Here is a 25385-nt window from a genome sequence, read left to right as displayed (position 1 = left end):
AGGCTAGTACAATTACAACATTTAAAAGGCATCCAGATGGGAATATGAATAGGAAAGGTTTAGAGGGATATGGGTCAAATGCTGGCAAAATTAGATTAATCTAGTTATCCTAATTAATTTAGGATATCTGGTCAGCATGGGCAAGGTGGACCAAAGAATCTGTTTCCGTGCTGTACAACTGTGAGTTTATTGCTTGGCTGGAATAAAATGATTCCCTCACTAACCCCCTACCCACCTCACCACATTAGTCCTGCTACAGTCACTTCAAATCTATACCCCTTGTTTTTGACCTCATTTAAAGCAAATAGATTGTCCATAATCAGATCTATCATGATTTTATACACCTAAGTTAAATCACCCAGTTTTGTTTTTTTTTGTTTCAAGATAAAAAGCCACATTCTGTTCAATGTTTGCTCATAGCTACAATTCTCCAGTCCCCTTGCACCTCTCCAGTCAATCACATTTTTTGCTATATTGACCAGGACTGCATGCAGTAGTCAAGCTGTGGTCTAACTAGTATTGTATACAGTTCTAGCATATCATGCCTATTGTTGAAGTCTAAATATCAGCTAATAAGGAAAGGCATGACATATACTTCATGAACCATTTTATCAACTTTGTCCTCCTATCTTTTAAGAATCTGTATAGATGACCTTCCAAGGTTCCTGTGTCCTCCATATCACTCAGTCACCTCCTATTTCTTTGTATTCCCTTGTCTTGTTGCAATTCCCAAATGTGCTATGTACCTTATAGGAATGCTTTATATCTAGAGGTATGGAGGGAAAAGTTTAATTTAAGGAACAAACCTTATGATGTTTAAGAATTTAGCTGTTTTCAGGACAGACATGATGGCTGGCTTTTAAACTTTAGTAGAAAATAATACTTAAACAAATTTGACTCATTTTTACAGCAGACATACAGCATGGATACCAGAATGGGAGACGGAATGTGTTCAGCACTACTGCAGTCAGACAGCAATTCCCTGTACTTGGAGAATTCTGATAAACTGTCTACGAGTGACCAGTTAGGTACAAACCTGGTCAGATTTCAGATAAGTGAGTCAATGGACAATGATAGTTTGGAGGCCTGCATTGTAGAGGAAGTTGATTCTCCTACACCTCAGATGCTTAATGAACTGACACTGTCACTTCAGACAGCCAATGGAGACAAATGTAGTGAGACTGACACAGAACTAAATTTGAATTTGTGCACAGAAAAGAGCCACATTGGTGAAAACCAGATTCGCTCCTGGGCTAACCCAGAGACAGATGGAGATGGAAGATTGGGTTTTGAAGAATTCAGTTTATTGCATTTTAAGTTTCAGACCCAACACAAACTCAGTGATCCAGAAAATTCAAGCATGGATAGCTGCAAACCACCATCCCCAAGACTTGATAAACAGTCAGTTCCTTTGTCTCTCAGCCATTATATGGAAAGAGATGATGTGTCCAGTACGGATGATGTGAGTTCATCACCTACCAATAGCAGAGAAAGTAGGTTTACATCATATGACGAAAGTTCAAGCAGTGATGGCAGTCTCTTTTCTTTTTTGAATGACTCCAACTTGAGTGAAGCCAATTCTAAAAATGCAGACAGTAGAGACTCTAGGAACTTGATGCATATTGCAAAAATGAGAACAGATTTGATGAATAAACTCACAGAAACTGATAAAGCACTGTGTCTGCTTCCAGCCAGTGAGCCCTTAGTAGCTAATATAGATACCAGCCGTGAAGTAGTTGTAAAAGATGTATTCCCAAATTCATTTCCTGAGGCTTTCAAAAGTAATCATACTCCAAGTTGTAGAAAGTCTGAAATCAGTTCCTGTACACACAATTCAGAGAGGCAGTTACCAGTTGGTTTGTGCACATTGCAGTCAGCGGCATTTTACAGCAAAGAGCCTAAAACTACACACAAGGTACTTAATGTAGAAAATGCTGGCTATCAGATGAATACAGACAACAGTGGAGAACCTGTAAAATGGAGACTGGAGAAACAATGTGAATGGAAACAGATGAAAAGTGATGTTAATTGCATTCATAACATGTCTCATTTTGACAGTCCTCACAAGTGGCAGGACGATTTATGGGATACAAGATCACTTCAGCCAGAATTTGAGCAGGTAAATTTTATTATAGGTATTTTAGTGTATGCAATAAAACAATCCTAACTGTTTGAGTGCAAATAGATTGAGTAGAAATTTCTCGCTAAGTTTTTGTAACATTTGGTTAATATTCCAAAAGCAACTATTGTGTTTGTTACTTATGACAGCATAAACAGAAACTGATATGAATGAGAAGCTTTTTTGATTATCACCAATATTGATAGTAGACTTTTTTCAACCAGTTGAAAGAAAAAAAACACAAGATGGATTTGGATCCTTTCAAACTTCCTAATTTCACACTTCTACTATACTATTTTCTATGGTGGCATCAAACCGTTTTATAAATAAGGTCCATGTCCTAACCTTAGTCGTCTTCTCTAATATCTTGCTATAATCATTGATTTCAACATGTATCTTTCTGAGGTTAAGTAAGTTGGTCAATGAGGCCGAAAAAAGAATTATTTCAGTCGAGGTTTAATTTTCTGACTAAACCTTGACTGAAATTATTCTTTTTTCGGCCCCATAAACTTATGGGAGTCCTCACCCGGAGAAGATTTGCAGATAAAAGAGATGATTTTCCAGTCAGTTTTTTAAAAATTGCAGTTAGACTTGGAATTATGATACTCTGTAGGGGAGGTTTTCTGCTGCCAACCAAAGTCGTCTGCAGGACTTTTAGTGTTAACTTACTATTGTTGGTATTTTTGGTGTAGAATGGTAACTATACACATGGTACTTTGAAACATTCCAGTTACTTATTAATTTATTTTTATTTACTATCATTAGAACTATTTGCTCATGGAATGTGTGCATCATTGGCAAGGCCAGCATTCATTGATCATTCTTAATTGCCCTTGAAGGTATTGGTGAAATATTCCTACCTGCTGGGGTTCTTCATTTATACATTCATGGGATGTTGACGGTCAATTTGCTGTGCCAACATTTATTACTCCTGATTCCTTTGAAGAAGGTAGTGGTGTTAAGCTGCCTTATGTGAACATCTGCAGCTCTTGGGGTGTAATCACACACACACACACACTGCTAATGGAAAAAGAATTCCAGGACTTTGACCCAGTGACAGTGAAGAAATGGCGATGTAATGCCAAATTAGGATGGTGCATGATTTGGAGGGGAAATTTAAGGTGATGGTTTTCTCATGTTGCTGCTGTCCTTCTCCTTCTAGGTGTTAAAGGTCACAGATTTGGAAGATGCCTTATTAATGTCTTATACAGGTCCATTATATTGCTCTTCTATTCAGTCCCTCAACCATTTAGAGGTAATTATTCCATGTGCCTTCTAATTCACCTGCTCTATTGCTTTCAGGGAACTGCTGATATGCACATCAAGATGCCGTCTGATCCTGTGTATGTCCTACAGCACTATTATTCATTCTGCGCTCTTTGTCTTGTTAGTTCTCCCAAAATACATTTGCTCACACTTTTTTAGGATTAAATTCCATTGTCAGTGTGTCTATATCATCCTAATCTAAGATTTCTTCCTTGCTATTTGTCACACCACCACTTTGTGACATCTGTAATCCAATTGATGAATCCTCTTAACTTTAGTATCCAGATCATTAATGTACATGGTAAACAGCAAGGGACAAAGCACCGAACCTTCTGGTATGCCCCTAGATACAGACTTCCAGTCAAACTTCGTCCTTCACCTTCAGCCGCTAAGCGAATTTTGGATCTAACTTGGCAAATTGTCCAGGATCTCACCAGAGACCTTGTCAAAAGCCTTAAAGTCGATGTAGACTACATTCATTGCACTACTTTCAACTATGCAACTAGTCACCTTCTGCCAGACATGGTCTCCTCCTTGACAAAGGCTGACAATCCGCGATTAATTATTGCTTCTTCAAGTAACAATTAATTCTGTCCCTCAGAAATGTTTTCCAATAGTTTCCCACCACAGATGTGAGACTCATTGGCCTGTAGTTCCTGGTTTTCCCCTGCCACCCTTCATGATTAGTTGTACCAAGTTAGTTGTCCTCTGGCATCCTGAAGAAGGGCCTGTGCCCGAAACGTCGAATCTCCTGTTCCCTGGATGCTGCCTGACCTGCTGTGCTGTTCCAGCAATAAAGTTTCAACTTTGATCTCCAGCATCTGCAGACCTCACTTTGTCCTCTGGCATCTCTCCTTTGTCCAGAGTGGACTTGAAAATTAATGTTGGGGCTCCAGCAATCTTTTCCCTTACCTCCTGCATCTCATCTGAACCTTTGGAATTTATTTACTTTTTGACTGCTAATACCTCCTCCTTGAACTTAATTTGCTTAAATATCTCACAATCCACTTCCCTGATCTCTCTACCTCGTTCTTCCCTATCGTGAATACGGATGTAAAATACTCATTTAAAACCCTACCTGTCTTCTAGTTCCAACCACAGTTTGCCACTTTGTTCCCTCATGGGTCCTACTCAGTTTCCTCTCAAATATCCTCTGGCCCTCTCACATACTTTATACAATGTCTTTGGATTTGTCTTATTTACCCACCAGTTTTCTTTTCTGCCCCCTCTTCACTTCCTTAATTTCTTTAAGTAACCCTCTACACTTTCTAAATGGCTCAAATGTTTCTGGTGTTCTGAACCCTTAGTAATTGCCGTAAGACACTCTCTGCTTTGAATTTCCTATAAATAGCTGCTTCCAATCCACTTTGGCCAAATGTTGTCTAATCAAATTAAAATTGGTCTGAGACCAATTCAAAGCATTTATTTCTAATCCAGATTTGTCCTTTTTACATGGCTATCTCCGATCTTACTGAGTAAGGTCACTGTCACTGAAATGATCTCCCAGTGACACTTGCCTGACTTTGTTTCCTAAAATTAGATCCAGCACTGACCCATCTCCTGTAAGATTTTCTACGTGCTGGCTCAAAGTGAAGGAAAAGTTCCCATCGTGCCAGGGGGCCACAGGACTACTTTCTCATTAAAGAGCAATGACTAGTGGTGCATTTAACTTAAGGGTCTCCACTCCTCAGGCAAGGTTGAAAAGTGACTTGAGAATTGAACTTGAGCTATTGGTGTCACTGCATCATAAATCAGCATTCAACCAACTGAACTCATGCCAAATGAATAGCTGGTTTGCAATGCAAAGTGACACCATCAGCACATGTTCAATTCCTGCAACAGCTGAGGTTACAATGAAGGTACCTCCTTCTCAACCTTGCCCTTGTGATTCTCCAGTTAAACTCTGCACCAATCATCTCTTTGAGAGTGGTCCTAAGGTACTCTGGCTTGGTTGCTGGTTAAAAAAATCTCTCCTCGGATACATTTTAAGAATTCCATCTCTTTAACCCTTTCACACTTTATCTATCCCAGTTAATATTGAGGAAGGTGAAATCCCCTTCTATTACGAGTTATTTTTACACTCCTAAAATTTGCATACAGGTCGTAGAGATATACAGCATGGAAACAGACCCTTCAGTCCAACTCGTCCACGCCAATCAGTTATCCTAACCTATTCTAGTCCCATTTGCCAGCACTTGGCCCATATCTCTCTAAAACTTTCCTATTCATATACCCATCCAGATGCCTTTTAAATGCTGTAATTGTACCAGCCTCCACAACTTCCTCTGGCAGATCATTCCATACGCACTACCCTCTGTGTGAAAAAGTTGCCCCGTCTCTTTTATATCTTCCTCTGTCACCCTAAACCTCTAGTTCTGGACTCTCCCACCTCACAGAAAAGACCTTTTCTATTTACCCTCTATTTACCCTATCTATGCCCCTCATGATCCTCGAAACCTCTGACGCTCCAGGGAAAACAGCCCCAGCCTATTCAGCCTCTCCCTATTGGTCAAATCTTCCAACCCTGGCAACATCCTTGTAAATATTTTCTGAACCCTTTCAAGGTCTGGCCTTCTATATATTTCTGACTTTTGGGAGGTCTAAAATACACTCTCAACAAGTGATTGCTTTTTTTAAAAAAAGCAATGTGGCCTCCATTGAGGAGCAGTCTAAGATGTCATCCCTCCTTATTAGAGACAGTGATTCATTGATCACTATTGCAACACCACCTCCACCTGCCTATCTCATCTAAAGATTCTATATTCTACAATATTGAGCAGCTAGTCATGCCCCTGCCTCAACCATATCTCCATAACAGCTTTGATCATATCTCATGTGTGAATAAGCACCCGCCAATTATCTGCCTTATTTGAAAGACTCCTTGCTTTAAAATAAATGCCATCCAACTTTGCTGAGCTCTCTTAACATGTCTACATATGTTCTGCCAGCCACATTGACTTTTCTTCTGCATTTGTGAATCCCCACCCATTGTACCTCCTCAACTAAATTAGTTTAAAACCCACTAGCAGCACCTTCACTCAATCTTGCAGATTATTCCACTGCCATCAAACCAGAATGTCACCAACCAGGTCCGAACAATTAATAAGCTGTTTGTGTTGTTGGAGCTGCACTCAATCCGGAGAAATGGAGAGTAATCCATCACACATCTGACTTGTTCCTTGGAGATGGTGGGCAGGTTTTGGGGAGACACAAAGTATTCACGATAGAATTCTTAGCCTCTGACCTCTGTTGCCACAAGAGGTACAGTTAGTAAGTTTGCAGATGACACCAAAATTGAAGGTGTAGTGGACAGCGAAGAGGGTTACCTCAGATTACAACAGGATCTTGACCAGGTGGGCCAATGGGCTGAGAAGTGGCAGATGGAGTTTAATTCAGATAAATGCGAGGTGCTGTATTTTGGGAAAGCAAATCTTACCATTAAGTGTATAAGTCCTGTTAAGGTCCTAGGGAGTGTTGCTGAACAGAGAGACCTTGGAATGCAGGTTCATAGCTCCTTGAAAGTGGAGTCGCAGGTAGATAGGATAGTGAAGAAGGCGTCTGGTATGCTTTCCTTTATTGATCAGAGTATTGAGTACAGGAGTTGGGAGGTCATGACAGCTGTACAAGACATTGGTTAGGCCACTGTTGGAATATTGCATGCAATTCTGGTCTCCTTCCTTTCGGAAAGATATTGTGAAACTTGAAAGGGTCCAGAAAAGATTTACAAGGATATTGCCAGGGTTGGAGGATTTGAGCTACAGGAAGCTGAGGGGTGACCTTATAGAGGTTTTCAAAATTGAAGGGCATTGATAGGATAAATAGACAAAGTCTTTTCCCTGGGATCGGAGAGTCCAGAACAAGAGGGCATAGGTTTAGGATGAGGGGGAAAGATATAAAAGAGACCTAAGGGGCAACTTTTTCACGCAGAGGGTGGTACATGAATGGAATGAGCTGCCAGAGGATGTGGTGAAGGCTGGTACAATTGCAACATTTAGGAGGCATTTGGGTGGGTATATGAATAGGAAGGGTTTGGAGGGATATAGGCCGGGTGCTGGCAGGTGGGACGAGATTGGGTTGGGATATCTGGTCAGCATGGACAGGTTGGACCGGAGGGTCTGTTTCCATGCTGTACATCTCTATGACTCTAATATTTTTATGGCTAGTCCAGTTAAGTTTCCGGTCATTGGTACAACCATAATATTGATAATGGGTAATGCTATTGAATGTCCGGGAGTGATGGTTAGATTTTCTCATATTAGGGATTGTGGCAGGGCAGGTGACTGAGGTGTCAGTGGGGGAGCACTTTGGGGCCAGCAACCAGAATTCTGAGTTTTAAAATAGTGATGGAAAAGGATAGACTGGATCTAAAAGTTGAAGTTATATGCTGTTTGGAAGGGAATTCCAGATTTTTGACCTGGAAATAATTGAGAATAGTTTCAGTTTAGGTTGGTGTGCCTGACTTTGAAATCCTAGGTGCAAAAGGTCCTCCGTTTGGAAGCAGTGGGGTCTAATATACTGGCAGGGAGATTTGCTAGAGCTGCTCGGGATGACTTAAACTAGTAAGTGGTGGGAGGGAATAGTGAGGAAAGAGATCAGGCTGAGACAGTACAGTTGGGGAAAAGGAGTGAGTCAAACAGTCAGCGCAGGCAGGAACAACGCAGAGAACAGGGTAGGACTGATCAGTTAAACTGCATTTGCTTCAATGCAAAAGGCCTCACGGAACAACAAACAAAGAAAATTACGGCATAGGGACAGGCCCTTTAGTCCTGTAAGCCTGCGTTGGTCCAGATCGTCTATCTAAACCTGTTGCCTATTTTCGAAGGACCTGTGGCCCTTTGCTGCCTGCCCATTCATGTATCTTAAATGAAAAGGCAGATGAACTCAGGGCATGGTTAGGAACATGGGACTGGAATATCATAGCAATTACAGAAACATGGCTCAGGGATGGGCAGGACTGGCAGTTTAATGTTCCAGAATACAAATGCTATAAGGAGGATAGGAAGGGGGGGCAAGAGAGGAGGGGGAGCGGCATTTTGATAAGGGATAGCAATACTGTTGTACTTAAGGAGGCTATTCCTGGGAAAAAATTCAGGGAAGTTATTTGGGTTGAACTGAGAAATAAGAAAGGGCTAATCATGTTATTCGGATTGTATTATAGACCCTTCAATAGTCATGGGGAAATTGAGAAACAAATATGTAAGGAGATTTCCGTTATCGGTAAGAATAATAGGATGGTTATGGTAGGGGATTTTAACTTTCCAAGACTGGGACTGCCATAGTGTTAAGGGTTTAGATGGAGAGGAATTTGTTAAATGTGTACAAGAAAAGTTGCTGATTCAGTATGTGGATGTACCTACTAGAGAAGATGCAAAACTTGACCTACTCTTGGGAAATAAGGCAGGGCAGGTGACTGAGGTGTCAGTGGCGGAGCACTTTGGAGCCAGTGACCTAATTCCATTAGATTTAGAATAGTGATGGAAAAGGATAGCCCAGATCTAAGAGTTGAAGTTCTAAATTGGAGAAAATCCAATTTTGATGGTATTAGGCAAGAACTTTTAAAAGCTAATTGCGGGCAGATGTTCACAGGTAAAGGGACGGCTGGAAAATAGGAAGCCTTCAAAACTGAGATAACAAGAGTCTTGAGACAATATATTCCTGTTTGGGTGAAAGGAAAGACTGTAGGTGTAGGGAAAGCTGGATGACTAGAGAAATTGAAGCCTTGGTTAAGAAAAAGAAGGAAGAATATATCATGTATAGACAGGATGGATCGAGTGAACCCTTAGATGATAAAGCCAGTAGGAGTATACTTAAGAGGGAAATCAGGAGGGCAAAAAGGGAACATGAGATAGCTTTGGTAAATAGGATTAAGAAGAATTCGAAGGGATTTTATAAATGCATTAAGGACAAAAGGATAACTAGAGATAGACTAGTGCCCTTCAAAGATCAGCAAGGCGGCCTTTGTGTGGAGCCGCAGAAGATGAGGGAGATACTAAATGAGTATTTTGCATCAGTGTTTATTGTGGAGAAGGACATGGAAGATAGAGAAAGTGGGGGAATAGATGGTGACACCTTGAAAAATGTCCACATGAATGTCTTGAAATGGGTAAAGGTGGATAAATTCCCAGGACCTGATCAAGTATACCCTAGATCTCTGTGGGAAGCTAGAGAAGTGATTGCTGGGCCTCTTGCTGAAATATTTGTATCATCAATAGTCACAGGTGAGGTGCCGGAAGACTGGAGGTTGGCTAACGTGGTGCCACTGTTTAAGAAAGGTAGTGAGGACAAGCCAGAGAACTATAGGCTGGTGAGCCTGACGTCAGTGGTGGGCAAATTGTTGGACGGAATCCTGAGGGACAGGATATACATGTATTTGGAAAGGCAAGAACTGATTAGGGATAGTCAACATGGCTTTGTGTGTGAGAAATCATGTCTCACAAACTTGATTGAGTTTTTTGAGGAAATAACAAAGAGGATTGATGAGGGCAGAGCAGTAGATATGATCTATGTGGACCTCAGTAAGGCATTCGACAAGGTTCCTTATGGGAGACTGAATAACAAGGTTAGATCTCATTAGCCATTTGGATACAGAACTCGCTCAAAGGTAGAAGACAGAGGGTGGTAGTGGAGGGTTGTTTTTCAGACTGGAGGCCTGTGACCAGTGGAGTGCCACAAGGATTGGTGCTGGATCCAGTAATTTTTGTCATTTACAGAAATGGTTTGGATGCGAGCATAAGAGGTACAGTTTGTAAGTTTGCAGATGACACCAAAATTGGAGGTATAGTGGACAGCGAAGAGGTTTAGCTAAGATTACAACAGGATCTTGACCAGATGGGCCAATGGGCTGGGAAGTGGCAAATGGAGATTAATTCAGACAAATGCGAGGTGCTGCATTTTGGGAAAGCAAATCTTAGCAGGACTTATACACTTAATGGTAAGGTCCTAGGGTGTTTTGCTGAACAAAGAGAGCTGGAGTGCAGGTTCATAGCTCCTTGAAAGTGGAGTCGGAGGTAGATAGGGTAGTGAAGAAGGCGTTTGGTATACTTTGCTTTATTAGTCAGAGTATTGAGTACAGGAGTTGGGAGGTTATGTTGCAGCTGTACAGGACATTGGTTAGGCCACTGTTGGAATATTACGTGCAATTCTGGTCTCCTTCCTATCAGAAGGATGTTGTGAAACTTGAAAGGGTCCAGAAAAGATTTACAAGGATGTTGTCAGGTCTGGAGGATTGGAGCTATAGTGAGAGGCCGAACAGGCTGGGGCTGTTTTCCCTGGAGCGTTGGAGGCTGAGGGGTGACCTTAGAGGTTTACAAAATTATGAGGGGCTTGGATAGTATAAATAGGCAAAGTCTTTTCCCTGGGGTGTGGGTGTCCAGAACGAGAAGGCATAGGTTTAGGGTACAAGGGGAAAGATTTTAAAGAGACCTACGGGGCAACGTTTTCACACAGAGGGTGGTACATGTATGGAATGAGCTGCCAGAGGAAGTGATGGAAGCTGGTGCAATTGCAACATTTAAAAGGCATTTGGATGGGTATATGAATAGAAAGGGTTTGGAGGGATATGGACCGGGTGCTGGCAGGTGTGACTAGATTGGGTTGGGATATCTGGTCAGCATGGACGAGTTGGACTGAAGGCTGTACATCTCTGTGACTCTATGACCTGATCAGGTGTACCCTAGGAATGTGATTGCTGGACCCCTTGCTGAGATAATTGTATCATCATTAGACACAGGTGAGGTGCTGGAGACTGGAGGTTGGCTGAAGTGGTGCTACTGTTTAAGAAAGGTGGTGAGGACAAGCCAGGAAACTATAGACCGGTGAGCCTGACATTGATGGAGGGCCAATTGTTGGAGAGAGTCCTGAGGGACAGGATTTCCATGTATTTTGAAATGCAAGGACTGATTATGGATAGTTAGCATGGCTTTGTTTGTGGAAAATCATGTCTCATGAACTTGATTGAGTTTTTTGAACAAATAACAAAGAGGATTGATGAGAGCAGAGTGGTAGACATGATCAATATGGACTTCAGTAAGGTGTTCGGCAAGATTACTCATCGGATACTGGTTAGCAAGGTTAGATCTCATGGAATACAGGGAGAACTAGCCATTTGGATATAGAACTGGCTCAAAGGTGGAAGACAGAGAGTGGTGGTGGATTGCTTCTCAGACTGGAGGCCTGTTACCAGTGGTGTTCCACAAGGATCGATGCTGGGTCCTCTGCTTTTCGTCATTTACATAAATGGTTTGGATGTGAACATAGGAGGTGTAGTTAGTAAGTTTGCAAATGACACTAAAATTGGAGGTGTAGTGGACAGCAAAGGAGGTTACCTCAAAGTACAATGGGATCTTGATCAGATGAGCCAATGGGCTGAGGTGACAGATGGTGTTAATTTAGATAAATGCAAGGTGCTGCAGTTTGGAAAAACAAATCATAGCAGGACTTAGACACTTAATAGTAAGGTCCTAGAGAATATTGCTGAACAAGCAAGCTTTGGAGTGCAGTTCCTTGAGAATAGACTTGCAAGTAGATAGGATAGTGAAGGCGGCAGATGGTCTGCTTTCCTTTATTGGTCAGAGCATTGAGTATAGGAGTTGGGAGGTCATGTTGTGGCTGTAAAGGACATTGTTTCGACCACTTTTGAAATATTGCATGCAATTCTGGTCTCCTTCCAATTGGAAGGGTGTTGTAAAACTTGAAAGGGTATAAAAAGATTTTCAAGGATGTTGCCAGGGTTGGAGGATTTGAGCTAGAGGAGTGGCTGAATAGGCTAGGGTTGTTCTCCCTGGAGGCTGAGGGGTGACCTTATAGAGGTTTATACGGTCATGAGGGGCATGGATAGGATAAATAGACAAGGTATTTTCCTTGGTGTGGGAGAGTCCAGAACTAGAGGGCATAGGCTTAGGGTGAGAGGGGAAAGATATAAAAGGGACCTAAGGGGCAGTGGTTTCTCATAGAGGGTGGTGCGTGTATGGAATGAGCTGCCAGAGGAAGTGGTGGAGACTGGTACAATTGCAACATTTAAGAGGCATTTGAATGGGTAAATGAATAGGAAATGTTAGAGGTATATGGGCGAAGTGCTGGCAAATGGACTAGATTAGGTAAGGATATCTGGTTGGCATGGACAAATAGGACCAAAGGGTCTGTTCCTGTGCTGTACATTCCTGAGTGAAAAATTGAATTAAAGGAGCTTTAATATGTAACGGGAGTGCATCTTATTGATCCTACACTTCCAGGGCAAACAGCTTGTGAAAAATTGGGAAGGGAGCAAAAGAAACCGTCAAATATTAAAAAAAAAGTGTCACCCCTGTGTATTTGGAGGAGTAATGAGTGTGGAAGAAACAAACCTGTGAGGGACACCTCCAACCACAGATTCGGTGTCTCATGCCTAGCATGACACCTCCTGAAATCACAGACTCCCTCCCACCAGATCGTGTTTTGTTTTCCTCAAGACAAAAATCATGCTTAAAGCAGCAGCGAGAGGAAAGAAACCTGTGATTAGACGCTGAGGAGGACGAGAAGGAACAGTTATCCCATCCAGTTTGCAGCTAACATGCAGGAGACTTTTGGCTACACAATTAAATACTTCAACTTGCCTACATCCTTCGAGACCAAGAGGCTGAGGAGAAGTGCCTTACAAGGGAACACACTTTCAGCGGAGTTTCACCACAGCGATATCAAAATTCAAGGTTCTATTTGGAGAGCTAGAGATATGATTTACAATCTTCTGATTAGGATTTTAAAAAATTTAAAGTCAGGACACAGAGGGTGACAGAGACCACAGTGTAATGTGGAATGCAGTTGTCATAAATAGCTGTTTCAAATAAGGCTGGAGAAATGCACTGTCTCTCTGTAGTCCCACCACTCCACTGGTCACAACACACATTGGTAATTGGGTAAATAATTTAAAAGTGGCCAATTTTCAGTCTTCTCTGTTAGGTTCACAAAAAAATCCATTAATCTGTTTCTTAATAAAATTATTAGTTTATAAAATAAGGCTCAGTAAAGATGCAGTTAATACAGTTTGAAATATGATATTATGAATATTTACCACTCTAAATAACTTCACACGTGTACGTGTACACTATGTAGAGGGAAAGAAAATCTCTGCACTGATTGGTTTTAGAAAATATGTATTTTAGACAGTAATTGTTAAATCTGGAAGGGTGAGAAGATAAAGTATGAAATATTCAAGATGGCATCCACAGATGGATGTGACCAAACACGCGGCAATTCTGAACTGACAGTGCTTGTCCAGGTGTACAGTTGGCTTTTAAGGAAGACTTAATGTGCAGAGATCCCAGTGAGTTCCATGATATCCACTCAGTACTGAGTTATTCTGGGAATGGCACATGGTAAAATGGAGTGGGAAATCAGAAATGAGAGCTCCCCCCCCCCCCCCCCCAATGGTGTGGGGTAGGTAAATAATGAGGCATGTTTGGATATGATTTGGCATGAAAACTTGCTAGGCCTTTCAACAACCTCTGAAAGACTCAGCATAACTCCAACTTAGCCAAACTAAAGTATGAATCAACCAATATGTCTTAAATCTGGATCATGTAATTAGTGGCTAATGTGTAGACTGTCCTTGTCAGAAGTCAAAGAAATAGTCCATAGTTGTAATGCTTGTATATTAAGGGATGTGAGTATTGTATTGCTTCCACAGGCTATTTAAGAATACTTTTTTTTTGATACTGGACTTTAGCAGGACAACTGTACTTCAGGTACTCGTGTAACATCACCTGCATTTGATGTGTCATTGTCATTTTTTTAAAAACTGATAGTAGAGCGAATATTGTCATTTGTCCTACTTCCAAGATTTTGAGTGAGTGAACAGACTTCATATGTTACGTAGCTGTAACTGCTGCCATTCCTCAAAATTGTATTTTGTCACGAAAAGCAAGTGTTGTTGGATTCAGTACTTTAGTGTTTGCTTGTGAATTCAAGTTCCATTATAGATATGAGTATGTAATCTAAGTTGATCCTTCACTGTAGTACTGCATTGTTGGGAGCACTATGTTGTTAATAAGTGGTCATCTTAAGACCCCATCTACCTGCACATGTGAATATAAATGGTCTGTTCAACTCCTGTTTATTTAAGGAATAAAGATAAAACTATGGAAAAAAGTATGTGCTTTATCTTGTGTTGCATTGTTGCTTGTACTTTAAGTTGCTCCATTATTTTTCTACAATGGTGGAGTATACTCTAGAATAAGTGTTTAATGATGTGAGTTTCGATGTGCCTCATTTTCTGTGACTCATTTGTCCAGTTGTCAGATTGGGGCAAGCAAGGTTACCTACTCATATGTGATAGTTGGTTAGGCACATTTAAGGCTCAAACTGAATCCAGTTTCTTCAAGTGTGAGCTTTGCCAGCAAGGCCAGCATTTATTGCCCATCCAAAATCGCCCTTGAGCAGGTAGTGGGGAACTACCTACAAATGCTAAGTCATTTCAAAGTTTGGAGTAAAGCACAAAGTGGATCTGGATAAGGATGACAGTTTTCCTCCCAGTCGGTAAGAGAACCAGATTGGGTTTTCATGATTATCATTACTGAGACCATATCATTCCAGATTAATCAATTAATTGAATTCAAATTCCCCAGCTGTCAAAATATATAGGAGCAAAAGTAGGCCATTCAGCTCATTGTATCTGCTCTGCAATTCAATGAAATCGTGCCTGATCTGATAATTCTCAATTCCATTTCCTGCCTTTATCCAAAACCCTTGATTCCCTTTACTGATTAAGTGTATTCAAAGCTGAAATAGACAGATTGTTAATGACCCAACATCAAAAGGCCTCTGCAGGAAGAAATGCTACAGACTCCAAAGAAATTCACCCTTTGTGGGCGGCACGGTGGCACAGTGGTTAGCACTGCTGCCTCACAGCGCCAGAGACCCGGGTTCAGTTCCCGCCTCAGGCGACTGACTGTGTGGAGTTTGCACATTCTCCCCGTGTCTGCGTGGGTTTCCTCCGGGTGCTCCGGTTTCCTCCCACAGTTCCAAAGATGTGCAGGTCAGGTGAATTGGCCATGCTAAATTGTCCGTAGTGTTAGGTAAGGGGTAAATGTAGGGGTATGGGTGGTTTGCGCTTCGGCGGGTCGGTGTGGACTTGTTGGGCCGAAGGGCCTGTTTCCACACTGTAAAGTAATCTAATCTAAATGTGCCAACCTTTATTCTTGGATTATGCCCTCTGATCCTAGATACTCCCACCGAGGGGAAAACAACCTTCCTGCACCTACACTGTCAGTGTCCCAAAAATCTTTCCATAAGTTTGCCTCTCATTTTTCTAAATTCCAAGGTGACAGACTCCACCTTTTCAAACTCATCTGATAAGACAGTCCTTCCATATCTGGTATCAGCCGAGTGAACCTTCTCTGGACTTACTTCAATACCAACATATCTCCAGACCAACAGCCCAAAACCATTCACCGCTTTCTGCAATCTCCTCTATTTTGGAAAAAAAAACTCCTTTATTCTTCTTGTTAAAGTGCAAAACCCCATTTCCTAATATTGTATTCCATCTGCCAAGTTCATGTCACTCACTTAACCTATCTGTATCCCTCTACAGTCTTTGTCATCCTCACCACTTGCCTTGACACCTATTTTTGTAATCAACAAACGTAGCTATAGTACATTTAGTTTTGTTAACCAAGTCATTAATATATATTGTAAATAATTATGACCCCAGCACAGATCCCTGTGCTTCTCTACTAAAATGCCCCTCTTATTCCAACTCTATCTTCTAGCAGTTAACCAATCCTCTAGCTATGCTAATATTGCTATCTCTGACACCATGAGCTCCTATCTTATTGAGTAGCTCAATGTATGGTACCTATCAAACACCTTTTGAAAATCCAAATATTAGATTCACTCCTTCCCTTTTATCGATCCTACTTATTACCTCCTTTGAAAAATTTACTGGAAAATTTTAATCACAAATTCTTTATGAAATGCTGAATCTGCTTGATATATATTTCTCAACACTCTGCTATGATATCCTTTATAATAGACTCTAACATTTTCTCAGTAACAGATATTTAGCTTGGTGGCCTGTAGTTACCCTTTTTTTTGTTTCCTGACCTTCTTAAATAAATCAGTTCTCTGACACTTGCAGAATCTAAAGATTCTTGTGAGACTACCACTCGTGCATCCATTATCTCTGTAGCTACTTTCTTTCATATCCTGATATTCTATCAGGTCCATGGAACCTATTGGTCTTTAGCACTATAAATTTTCTTTGCACTTCTTATGATAGTTATTGTGTTTATTTCTTCTCTTTTTCTTTGAATATTTAGTAACTTTGGAATGTTATTCCTGTCTTACACTGGAAAAACTGGTACAAAGTATTTATTTAACTATTTATTATTCAACCTTATTTAAGCTTAGCATAGTTGTTTCTCACCTAGGTGTTGTGTGTTCTGGCAGCTGGCTGTATTTTAAATTTTACTTTAAAATTAAAAAAACACTTTCTATCTTAAAGTGAGCATAAACTCTTTTGACTTCGCAACACCTCCCTCAAGAAATAAATGAACCATCATAATGAAAAGGCGGCTTTATTTTTTTAAAATTCTTAGATTAATGGCCTATGTATTTCATAGTAATGGTAGTAAGTTATACCTCTCATTAATTCTGTACACATATATATCATTGGAATCGATACAGTCCAATTTTATCTACACATTTTTAAATCTGCAATAACACATCTGCAATCACATTTTTACGATCTGAAACATGTACAATTTGTAACTTACAAGTATAACATAAGACTCCAATGAAATAGTCTCATATTTTAGTCTTTAAATCTTTCCAAAAATATGAGAGAGCTGTGGTCTGTGCACACAACCATCTCTGAAATATTGTTCATCACATAAGCATTCAAATGTTGTAAGACTAATACCAAACTCAATAACTCTTTTTCAATGGTGGAGTATTTTTTTCTGGTGTATATTCAGTTTCTTTGAAAAGTAGCCAGTTGGCTGTTCAATTTCATCATCATCATCATCATCATTCATCAATACGGCTCCAGCCCCTATACCACTAGCATTGTTAGGGTTTCAAATACTTTGGTGTAGCTAAAACTGGTGTGGAAGTTGATATGACTTGTAAATTCTCAAATACCTCCTGGCATTATTCTGTCCACTGAAATTTGTGTTCTTCCTTAGTAAATCTGTCAGTGGTGCCACCATGCTGCTGAAGTTTGGCACAAATTTCTGGGAGACTCCGCTCAGTCCCAAAAATCGAAGCACCTTTTTGTTCAAGGATGATCGTGGAAAGTCCTTGATTGCCACCTTCTTCACATTCTTCACATAGGCTAATCCTTCCTAAGAGAACTGCCAACTGTACCATGTGATCTTTCCATGAATGGCTAAAGACCACCACGTCAAGATATATGGCACAATTTTTTTAATCTGGCCACAACTGTTCAGGAGTTTTTGCATTGTGGGTGGTGCATTCTTCATTTAAAAGGGCATCACTTCGAATTGATATAGCCCATTGGGGTTACAAATGCAGAAACTTCTTTTGATTTCTATGATAAAGGTACCTGCCAATAATCATGCAGTAACTCCAACTTTGTGATGTAAGTGGCTGTCCAATTTTCTGTATTTAGTCCTCCAATCTTGGTATTGGATAGGAGTCCAATTTTGTTACCTTCCGCTGATCTTCCGATAGTCCACACAAAATTGTTGAGTCCAGTCAGGTTTGGGAAGTAGCATGATTGGCGAACTGCACTCACTCCGACTCAGTTCAATGATGTCTTCATTGAGCATCACAGCCACTTCCTTCTGGACCTGTGCTGCTTTGAGGATTAAGCCTGTAGGGGTGTTGTTTTATCAGAAAAACATTTCCTACTTCTACCTCATACACAATAGTATTAGTCCTCCCCATTCTATTCCTGCATATATCCTCATGTTGCTGCAACAAACCTTTCAACTCTGTTCTTTGCTGCTGAGACACAGACCTCACTATCTTACTCCATTCTTCAAGGTCTTCCTCATTATTTAAGGTGTTTTGAGGCACATCGAAATCCACACCATCTGGATTTGATTCCTACTCTGGGGCAGTAACTAACACCCGTTTCTCCAGTTCCCTGTCCCTACAGTAAGGTTTCAACATATTCACATGACATACCCAATACAATGTTTTTCTCTCCGGCATCTTTACCAGATGGTTTATCTGACTCAACTTTTTCTCAATTTGATAGGGATCTACTAAACTTGGCTTTGAAGGAATCACTTACCACTGGTAACAATACTAATATGTCATCACCATGGAAAAAAGTCTGAATTTTCGGGTTTATCTGCTTCCTACTTTACTCTGATGCGCCCTCCTCAGGTGCTGTTTAGCCAATTTACTTACCTTTGTTAATCTCTCCCTCGCCTCCAATACGTAATCCAATGTGAGATCTCTGACTTCCATTCTTTCAATTTTTCCTTAATTAGTTTCAAAGGCCCTCTCGCTTCGCGTCCAAATATTAATTCAAAGGGAATAAACTGAGTAGATTCATTTGGGGTATCTCTAATGGCAAACAATATGAATGGAATACCTTTATCCCAATCATTTGAGTAACATGGTCTTCAGTGTCTCATGCCACCTTTCCAAGGTTCCCTGGAATTCAGGATGGTATGCACTTGATTTAAAGTGCTGCATGCCTAAATTGTCCATACTTCCTTAAATAATCTCAGAGTAAAATTAGACTCTTGGTCTGACTGAATCTCCCTGGGTAGCCCATATTGGCTAAATGTTGCTGTATTATGATCTGTTTCCACCTAGGATTTGAACTGCAGATCAATCCAATAATATTACCATTAGTTACCATCCCTTGTTAGATAATCAGATGGTTATAACATAGGTCACTTGGCCCTTAAGCCCATGCTGAGTCTCCACAAAGCCAATTTAATTTGTCCTGTACTCTAGTCCCCTCTCCATAGAATGCATGCAATTTTGTTTTGTTCTCTTTATCTGCATATTTGAATTTTTTTTTTGGATTCCATGACTGAATCTCCTCCACATTTCCAGGTAATGTATTCTAGAACCTAGACATTTGCTGTGTACAAATGTTTTTAATTTTGATGTGCACACCTAGTGAAGGCCAGTGATCCCAGCAAGCCTGCAGGCCCTCCCAATCTTTCTGAATGCACAAGCAGTCATAGTTTATCCTGTCTTGGAATTTCCTCCCACCTCCATGTTGAATGTCTTGCTGTTCCTTCATGTGAAAAGTCTCTAATTTTGCTTCATGTTCAAGAGTCTGCCCACTAGCTCTAATCAGATAGAGAATTTGTTTCTGCATAACTTAAGAGGACATGCTGGTGGAAATTCTAGTGAGTTACTGTTTCATCTTCAGGTATGGAGTTCGGCTCCGAAAAGTTTCTGATTTTAGTATCCCTGTGCAAGAGGGAGAATCAAACCCATTTATTGTAACCTAGTTTTGTAACCTAAATTATAATGTCCTGAAGAAGGGTTATACCCGAAATGTTGACTTCTCCAGCTCCTGATACTGCCTAGCCTTCTGGATTTTAGTAGACAAACAGGACTTAAGGCAGTTGCATTACATTCCAAATATTTTTAAGCAACTGTCAATCATTAATAGAAAAGACATCTTCACAGGAATAGGCCATACAGCAACTAAAGACTACTCTCCAATTCAATAAGATCACAGCTGACCGTGGCCTAACTCCATATGCCTATCTTGGGTCCATACCCTTTGATACCCTTGCTTAATAAAAGATTATCTGTCTTTTATTTAAATTTACCAATTAAATTAGCAATGACTGCCATTTAAGGAAGAATGTTCCAGACCAACACTACCCTTTGCATGTAGTAGTCCTTTCTAACTTCTCTCCTGAATGACCTGGTCCTAATTCTGAGACCATTCCTGCTGTTTCTAGAATCTTCAAACAGGAGAAATAAGTTTATCTTTATCTATCCTGTCTTCCCTGTTTAAAACCTGAATACTTTGATTATATCATCCCTTATCTGTCTAACTGTTAGAGAATAAAGGCCTAATTTGTCTAATCTCTCGTAACTTCACCCCTTAAGTCTATGATCGATGAGATGTCTGACTCGGAAATATGTTTTGGAGATGCCGGTGTTGGACTGGGGTGTACAAAGTTAAAAATCACACAACACCAGGTTATAGTCCAACAGGTTTAATTGGAAACACACTAGCTTTCGGAGTGATGCTCCTTCATCAGGTGATAGTGGAGGGCTCGATCGTAACACAGAATTTATAGCAAAAACTACATGCATTCATGTAGAATTCTGAGCTCAAAAACTGCATGAATTTATGTAAAACTCTGTTATCTCACTTTTTAGATTAGAATCAATCTAAACATCATGGCATAGACAGAGAACACAGGGGGCCTACACCTTCAACATATTGTCTAGCTATCACCATTGTTAACAGCTAACCCGAGAATGCAACTTTTAAAAAAAGGTTTTGTGATTTACACATGAAAGAAGTGAAACTATCACTGTATTCTAACAGATGAAAGGCTTAACAGACTATCAATTTTTCAATGTATAATTTTAGTTACGTCACACTGTAAATTTTTGCTATAAATTCTGTGTTACGATCGAGCCCTCCACTATCACCTGATGAAGGAGTGTCGCTCCGAAAGCTAGTGTGCTTCCAATTAAACCTGTTGGACTATAACCTGGTGTTGTGTGATTTTTAACTCAGAAATATGTGTTTGTTCTGTTCATTTCTGCTTCCATGCAATAACTCCTATATTAAGTTTCAAATATTTTCAGGTTTCTTTACAGTCATAAAACAATTGTGGTACAGTTTAAAACAATTGTGGTACAGTTTCACATTTAAATAGTACAATAAACAAATAAAGAAAAAACTGCATTTAAATCTGTACAACAGAAAATTACAATCCATCCTTTATAGAAAGTGGGATAGGAGAGAATTCATTGAATCTGACCATAATCATAGTTTGAGGCCAGTGTTAGTTTTAATTCCTTTGGCCACAGCTCAGGAACAGTTCTTTTGAGTTCTGATCCAGAAGGTTGAGAGTTGAAGCACAAGTTCAAGCTGTTACTTCAGTTCTGAGAGACTGCTTCATTGTAAGAGGTGTCGTCTTTGAAATGATTGATTAAACCAATGTCCCATCTGCTCTCATGTGGATGTGACAAATCTCACATCAAAACTTTTCCAGACGGTATCCAAGATGATGGCAATCTAGAAAGATTGCGTTACAGAGCTCCGCACCTCATCACAAGTAGGACAAAGTCCTAACCCGCCCTACCCAGATCACCGCGATATCCTGGGACTCTAGAAAGGTCATGGAGTCACAGGAAACTGTTAAAGAAAAACTTACCTTGATTTTCACTGTCCAGGGATGCCGAAGAAGGGAGCAGGTACGTGTGACGCTGGGCCCGTGGCCCAGCCTGCAGCATCCTCAGGCTCTATTTCCTACCAGGTCCTGGTAAAGGAAGTCTCGAAATTTCACAAGATGTTGGGAAGCAGATAGAGGAGAAGCTGGCCCTGATCTCTATCATGCTGCAGAAGCATGAACAACTGCTGGGAGACCTTGAGAAAAGGACAGATGAAGTAGAACGCAGAGTCACAGTGGTGGAAGCTGATACTGGTTCCTCCAAGGACAGGATCCAGGCCCTAGAGACACAGATCCATAATTTGCTTGACCAGGTTGATGACCTTGAGAACAAGGGCAGGACAAAAAATATTTAGATCATTGGTTTGCCAGAGAGTAAGGTAGGTGAGTGACCAGTGGAATTTGTTGAGGGCTGGTTGCCGAAATTCCTTAACCTGCAGGCTGAAATGGGTAGCTTGAAGATTGAGGGGGCTCACCAGGTTATGGTGCGGAGGTCAGGTCTGGACCAAAGTCCTCATTGTATCTTGCTGCTGTCTCATCACAGAGTTGTGGAAGATAAAGACAGAGTCGTGGAAGCTTCCAGAATCCAGAGGAAGGATCTGAAGGCCCAATTTTACAAGGGCTCTAAGATTATGTTCTTCCAGGACTCCTCAGTGGCAGTGAACTGAAAAGAAAATCCTATGATAGTATCAAGAAAAGACTGAGAGAGCTCGGGATCCAGTACTCTGAGGTATCCAGCGATGCTTCGCCTCACCTTAAATGAATCTGTATATCTATTTGACATGTCGGAGAAAGCAAAAGACTTTGTGGATGAATTAACTTAATCTGAACAATTTAGTATGTACAAATACTAGTGTTCTTTGGGTATGTCTCTACTTTTCTTGAAAAGAAGAGCAAGTCCAGTCAGGGCTTTCCTATTTTTTGTTGGTTATAATCTGGTCTAAACTATGCTCTGGGGTGGCTGGGACATTTACTTCCAATTTCTAAGTTAAGTTATACCAAAGGATGGATGGGATACTTAATTCTTTTTCCAAATTTCTTTGTTTACATTGTTATCCATGGTGTATTTTCTTCCTTTGCTGCTTGTGTTTAAGCTGCGGCTCTAGCTAGGAGGAGGAAAAATGGTTGGAATGGCTAGGTGCCTACTTACGGGTAGTTTATGCCCAGTTCAGGTATTTAAGAGCTCTGGATGCAGTATTGGCAGTGGGATGGGAAGTGGAGTTTTGGGATGTGTAGATGCCCTTTTGGGAAGGGGTGAGTTCCCCTATTCAGCACCACTAGTGCTTTATATATTGGGGTTTTTTTTTGGTTTTTGTTGTAAATAGTCTTTGATAGCTTTGTAGGCTTGTTAATTGTAGTGGATTTAGTTTATGTAGTTTCTTTGTTTGATGGATCTTGCAACACTAAGGCTCGGTGATTTGTAATTCGAGTTCCTCCTCTCTGGAAGCTAAATGTTACTGCAGAAGGTTATGTCTAATGACTTGGTTAACTGGTGTACCTGGAACATCAAGAGGAGTCACTCACCAATTAAGAGGAAAAAGGTACTTTTGAGTCTTAGGAAGGAAAAGATGGATATTGCTTTTATTACAGGAGACCCACTTGGATGATAGGGAGCAGAACGGCTTTGATCGGATTTACTTTTCATCTTTTAATACCAGAGGTAGGGGTGTGGTTATATTAGTTAGGAGGAATCTCCCATTTAAGTTATTAGTGTGTGAAAGACACACATAGGAGGTTTGTAATCCTCAAAGCCCTGATAATGGGGAAGAATATGGTGTTTAAAATGTTTACCGCTTTCCAGTCCATCCCCTCAAGTTTCTGGTGGATGCGTTCTCTAAATTGATCAGTCTCTAGCCTCAGCATATTACCATTGGGGGAGATTTTAATTGTCTTATGGATCCCACGGTAGACAGGTTGCCCAAAGGCCCCTCAACACCCTCTGTACAAACTAAACAAATAATGGATCTACGTGTGGAGTTAGGGTTGGTGGATGTCTGAAGATTTCTCCACCCTACAGGCAGGGATTTTACATTTTTTTCCAATCCACACAGATGTCACACCAGGATTGTTTTTTTTTCTGATCCTGTGGCAACCATGGACTTGGTGGCATTTTGTACAATTGGTAATATTACCATCTCTGATCACGCTCCAGTGCACCTGTTGTTTAAGATTAAGGATGCTATAGTGGGCCCGAGGCACTGGTGAATAGATCCCTTTATTCTTAAGGATAATAAGTTTGTGGAGTACTTCACAAAGGAATTTAGGGCATTCCTAATTCGGGCTCGGCTAGTAGCCCGTCCATATTTTGGGAAACCGCCAAAGCCTATGCCAGGGGGTTAGTTATCTCCTACTCTACCAATAGGAGGCGGCAGAAAGGCGAGCAGCAACGTCTCTTTGAAGCATGGTTAAAGGCAGCCGCGAAGGCTTACTTTGACAGGCTCTCATTGTCCAAGTTACAGAGGATTACGGTGCCATGGTCTGCATTGAATTCTGTGCTCACGCAGACAGCAAAGAAGGTGCTTAAAAAACACAGGTTGTATGAGCATGGTGACAAACTGGGCAAGTACCTAGCGTATCTAGCCAGGAAATAAAATGTCCCCCAAGCCATTACGTCAATTAGGGAAGATGCTGGGAACCTAACATGATTCTAAAACGATCAATGTGGCATTTCAGAGATTTTACTCTGAATTATACCAATCTGAGGGTTGTGAGGAAGGGCGGGCCAAGATGGAGTCCTTTATCGAGGATCTGGAGATTCCAGGTGTGACCCCCCGAAAAAGAGTCTTTTCTCAATGCTCCGTTATCAGAACAAGAGGTGCAGGAAGCTGTGAAGCAGCTTAAGAGTGGACAGGTGTCTGGTCCTGCTGGACTTCCTAACGAATTTTATAACAAATTAATAAACATAGTGTCAGGCCCAATGCCCAACATGTTCAACGACTTGTACAGTCATAATCGTCTCCCGCCATCTCTAAGAAAGGCCAATATTTTGCTTATTCTTAATAAAGGGAAGGTCCCAGAGGACTGTGCTTCTTACAGTCCCATTTTACTCTTAAATGTTTACTTTAAAATCCTCTCTAAGACTCTTGCGTTCAGGCTAGAAACTGCTTTTCTATTGTTAAAGAGGACCAGATGGGCTTCATAAAGGACCGCAGATCCTCCAATATTGTTTGGAGGCTGCTTAATGTAATTCAAGCCTGTCAACAATAGTCAATACAGGGATTGGTGATTTCTCTAGATGCAGAGAAGGCATTTGACCAAGTTGAGTGGCCGTATCTTTTTTATTCTCTAGAGCAATTTGGCTTGGGCAAAGCCTTTATAAGATGGATAAAGGTTCTCTACAGTGACCCTCTCGCTATGGTCGTCACCAATGGGGTACAATCAAGCAATTTTAGTATTTTTAGGGGCAGTCGACAGGGCTGTCCCCTTTCGCCATTGCTTTTTACATTGGTTATTGAATTGTTGGCAGAGGCCATTTGTAGGGATCCCAAAATATCGGCTCCAGAAGTGGGGTCAAAATTACACAAGATTTCGGTGTACGTGGACGACGTCCTCATTTTTTTTTGTCAAATCCAGCAGTTTTAGTGCCTCGTCTGATATAATGCATCAACTCATTTGGGTGGTTCAGTTCTTTTATTTGGCATCACAAGCGGCCCCTTATTAAATTAGCT

At 40.8% G+C, this 25385-nt stretch overlaps 2 protein-coding genes across 2 annotated transcripts in view; both read left to right on the top strand.

Annotated features, from left to right (window-relative positions):
- The window catches only part of LOC122560646 (uncharacterized), a 67562-nt gene that overhangs the window by 30606 nt on the left and 11571 nt on the right, over window positions 1-25385 (top strand). The gene's annotated exons all lie outside the window — the stretch shown is intronic.
- Window positions 923-22073, top strand: LOC148146605 (uncharacterized). Its single transcript, XM_087998051.1, has 2 exons — window positions 923-2135; window positions 21805-22073. Exons 1-2 carry the CDS (start codon window positions 923-925, stop codon window positions 22071-22073), a joined length of 1482 nt encoding a protein of 493 aa, XP_087854177.1.

Source organism: Chiloscyllium plagiosum, unplaced genomic scaffold (genome assembly GCF_037043375.1).
Source record: "Chiloscyllium plagiosum isolate Xiang-an unplaced genomic scaffold, Cpla_swu_hap1 HiC_scaffold_20, whole genome shotgun sequence".
Taxonomy (NCBI): domain Eukaryota; kingdom Metazoa; phylum Chordata; class Chondrichthyes; order Orectolobiformes; family Hemiscylliidae; genus Chiloscyllium; species Chiloscyllium plagiosum.
Note: the sequence above shows the minus strand (reverse complement) of the source record. Positions and strands in the feature narration are given on the sequence as shown.

Bases quoted from the DNA above. Each gene is read 5' to 3' on its own strand.
- LOC148146605 (XM_087998051.1), top strand. From the start codon at position 923: ATGGATACCAGAATGGGAGACGGAATGTGTTCAGCACTACTGCAGTCA. The intron at 2,136-21,804 runs GTATTTTAGTGT...ATTTCCTACCAG, and splicing joins GCAGGTAAATTTTATTATAG to GTCCTGGTAAAGGAAGTCTC.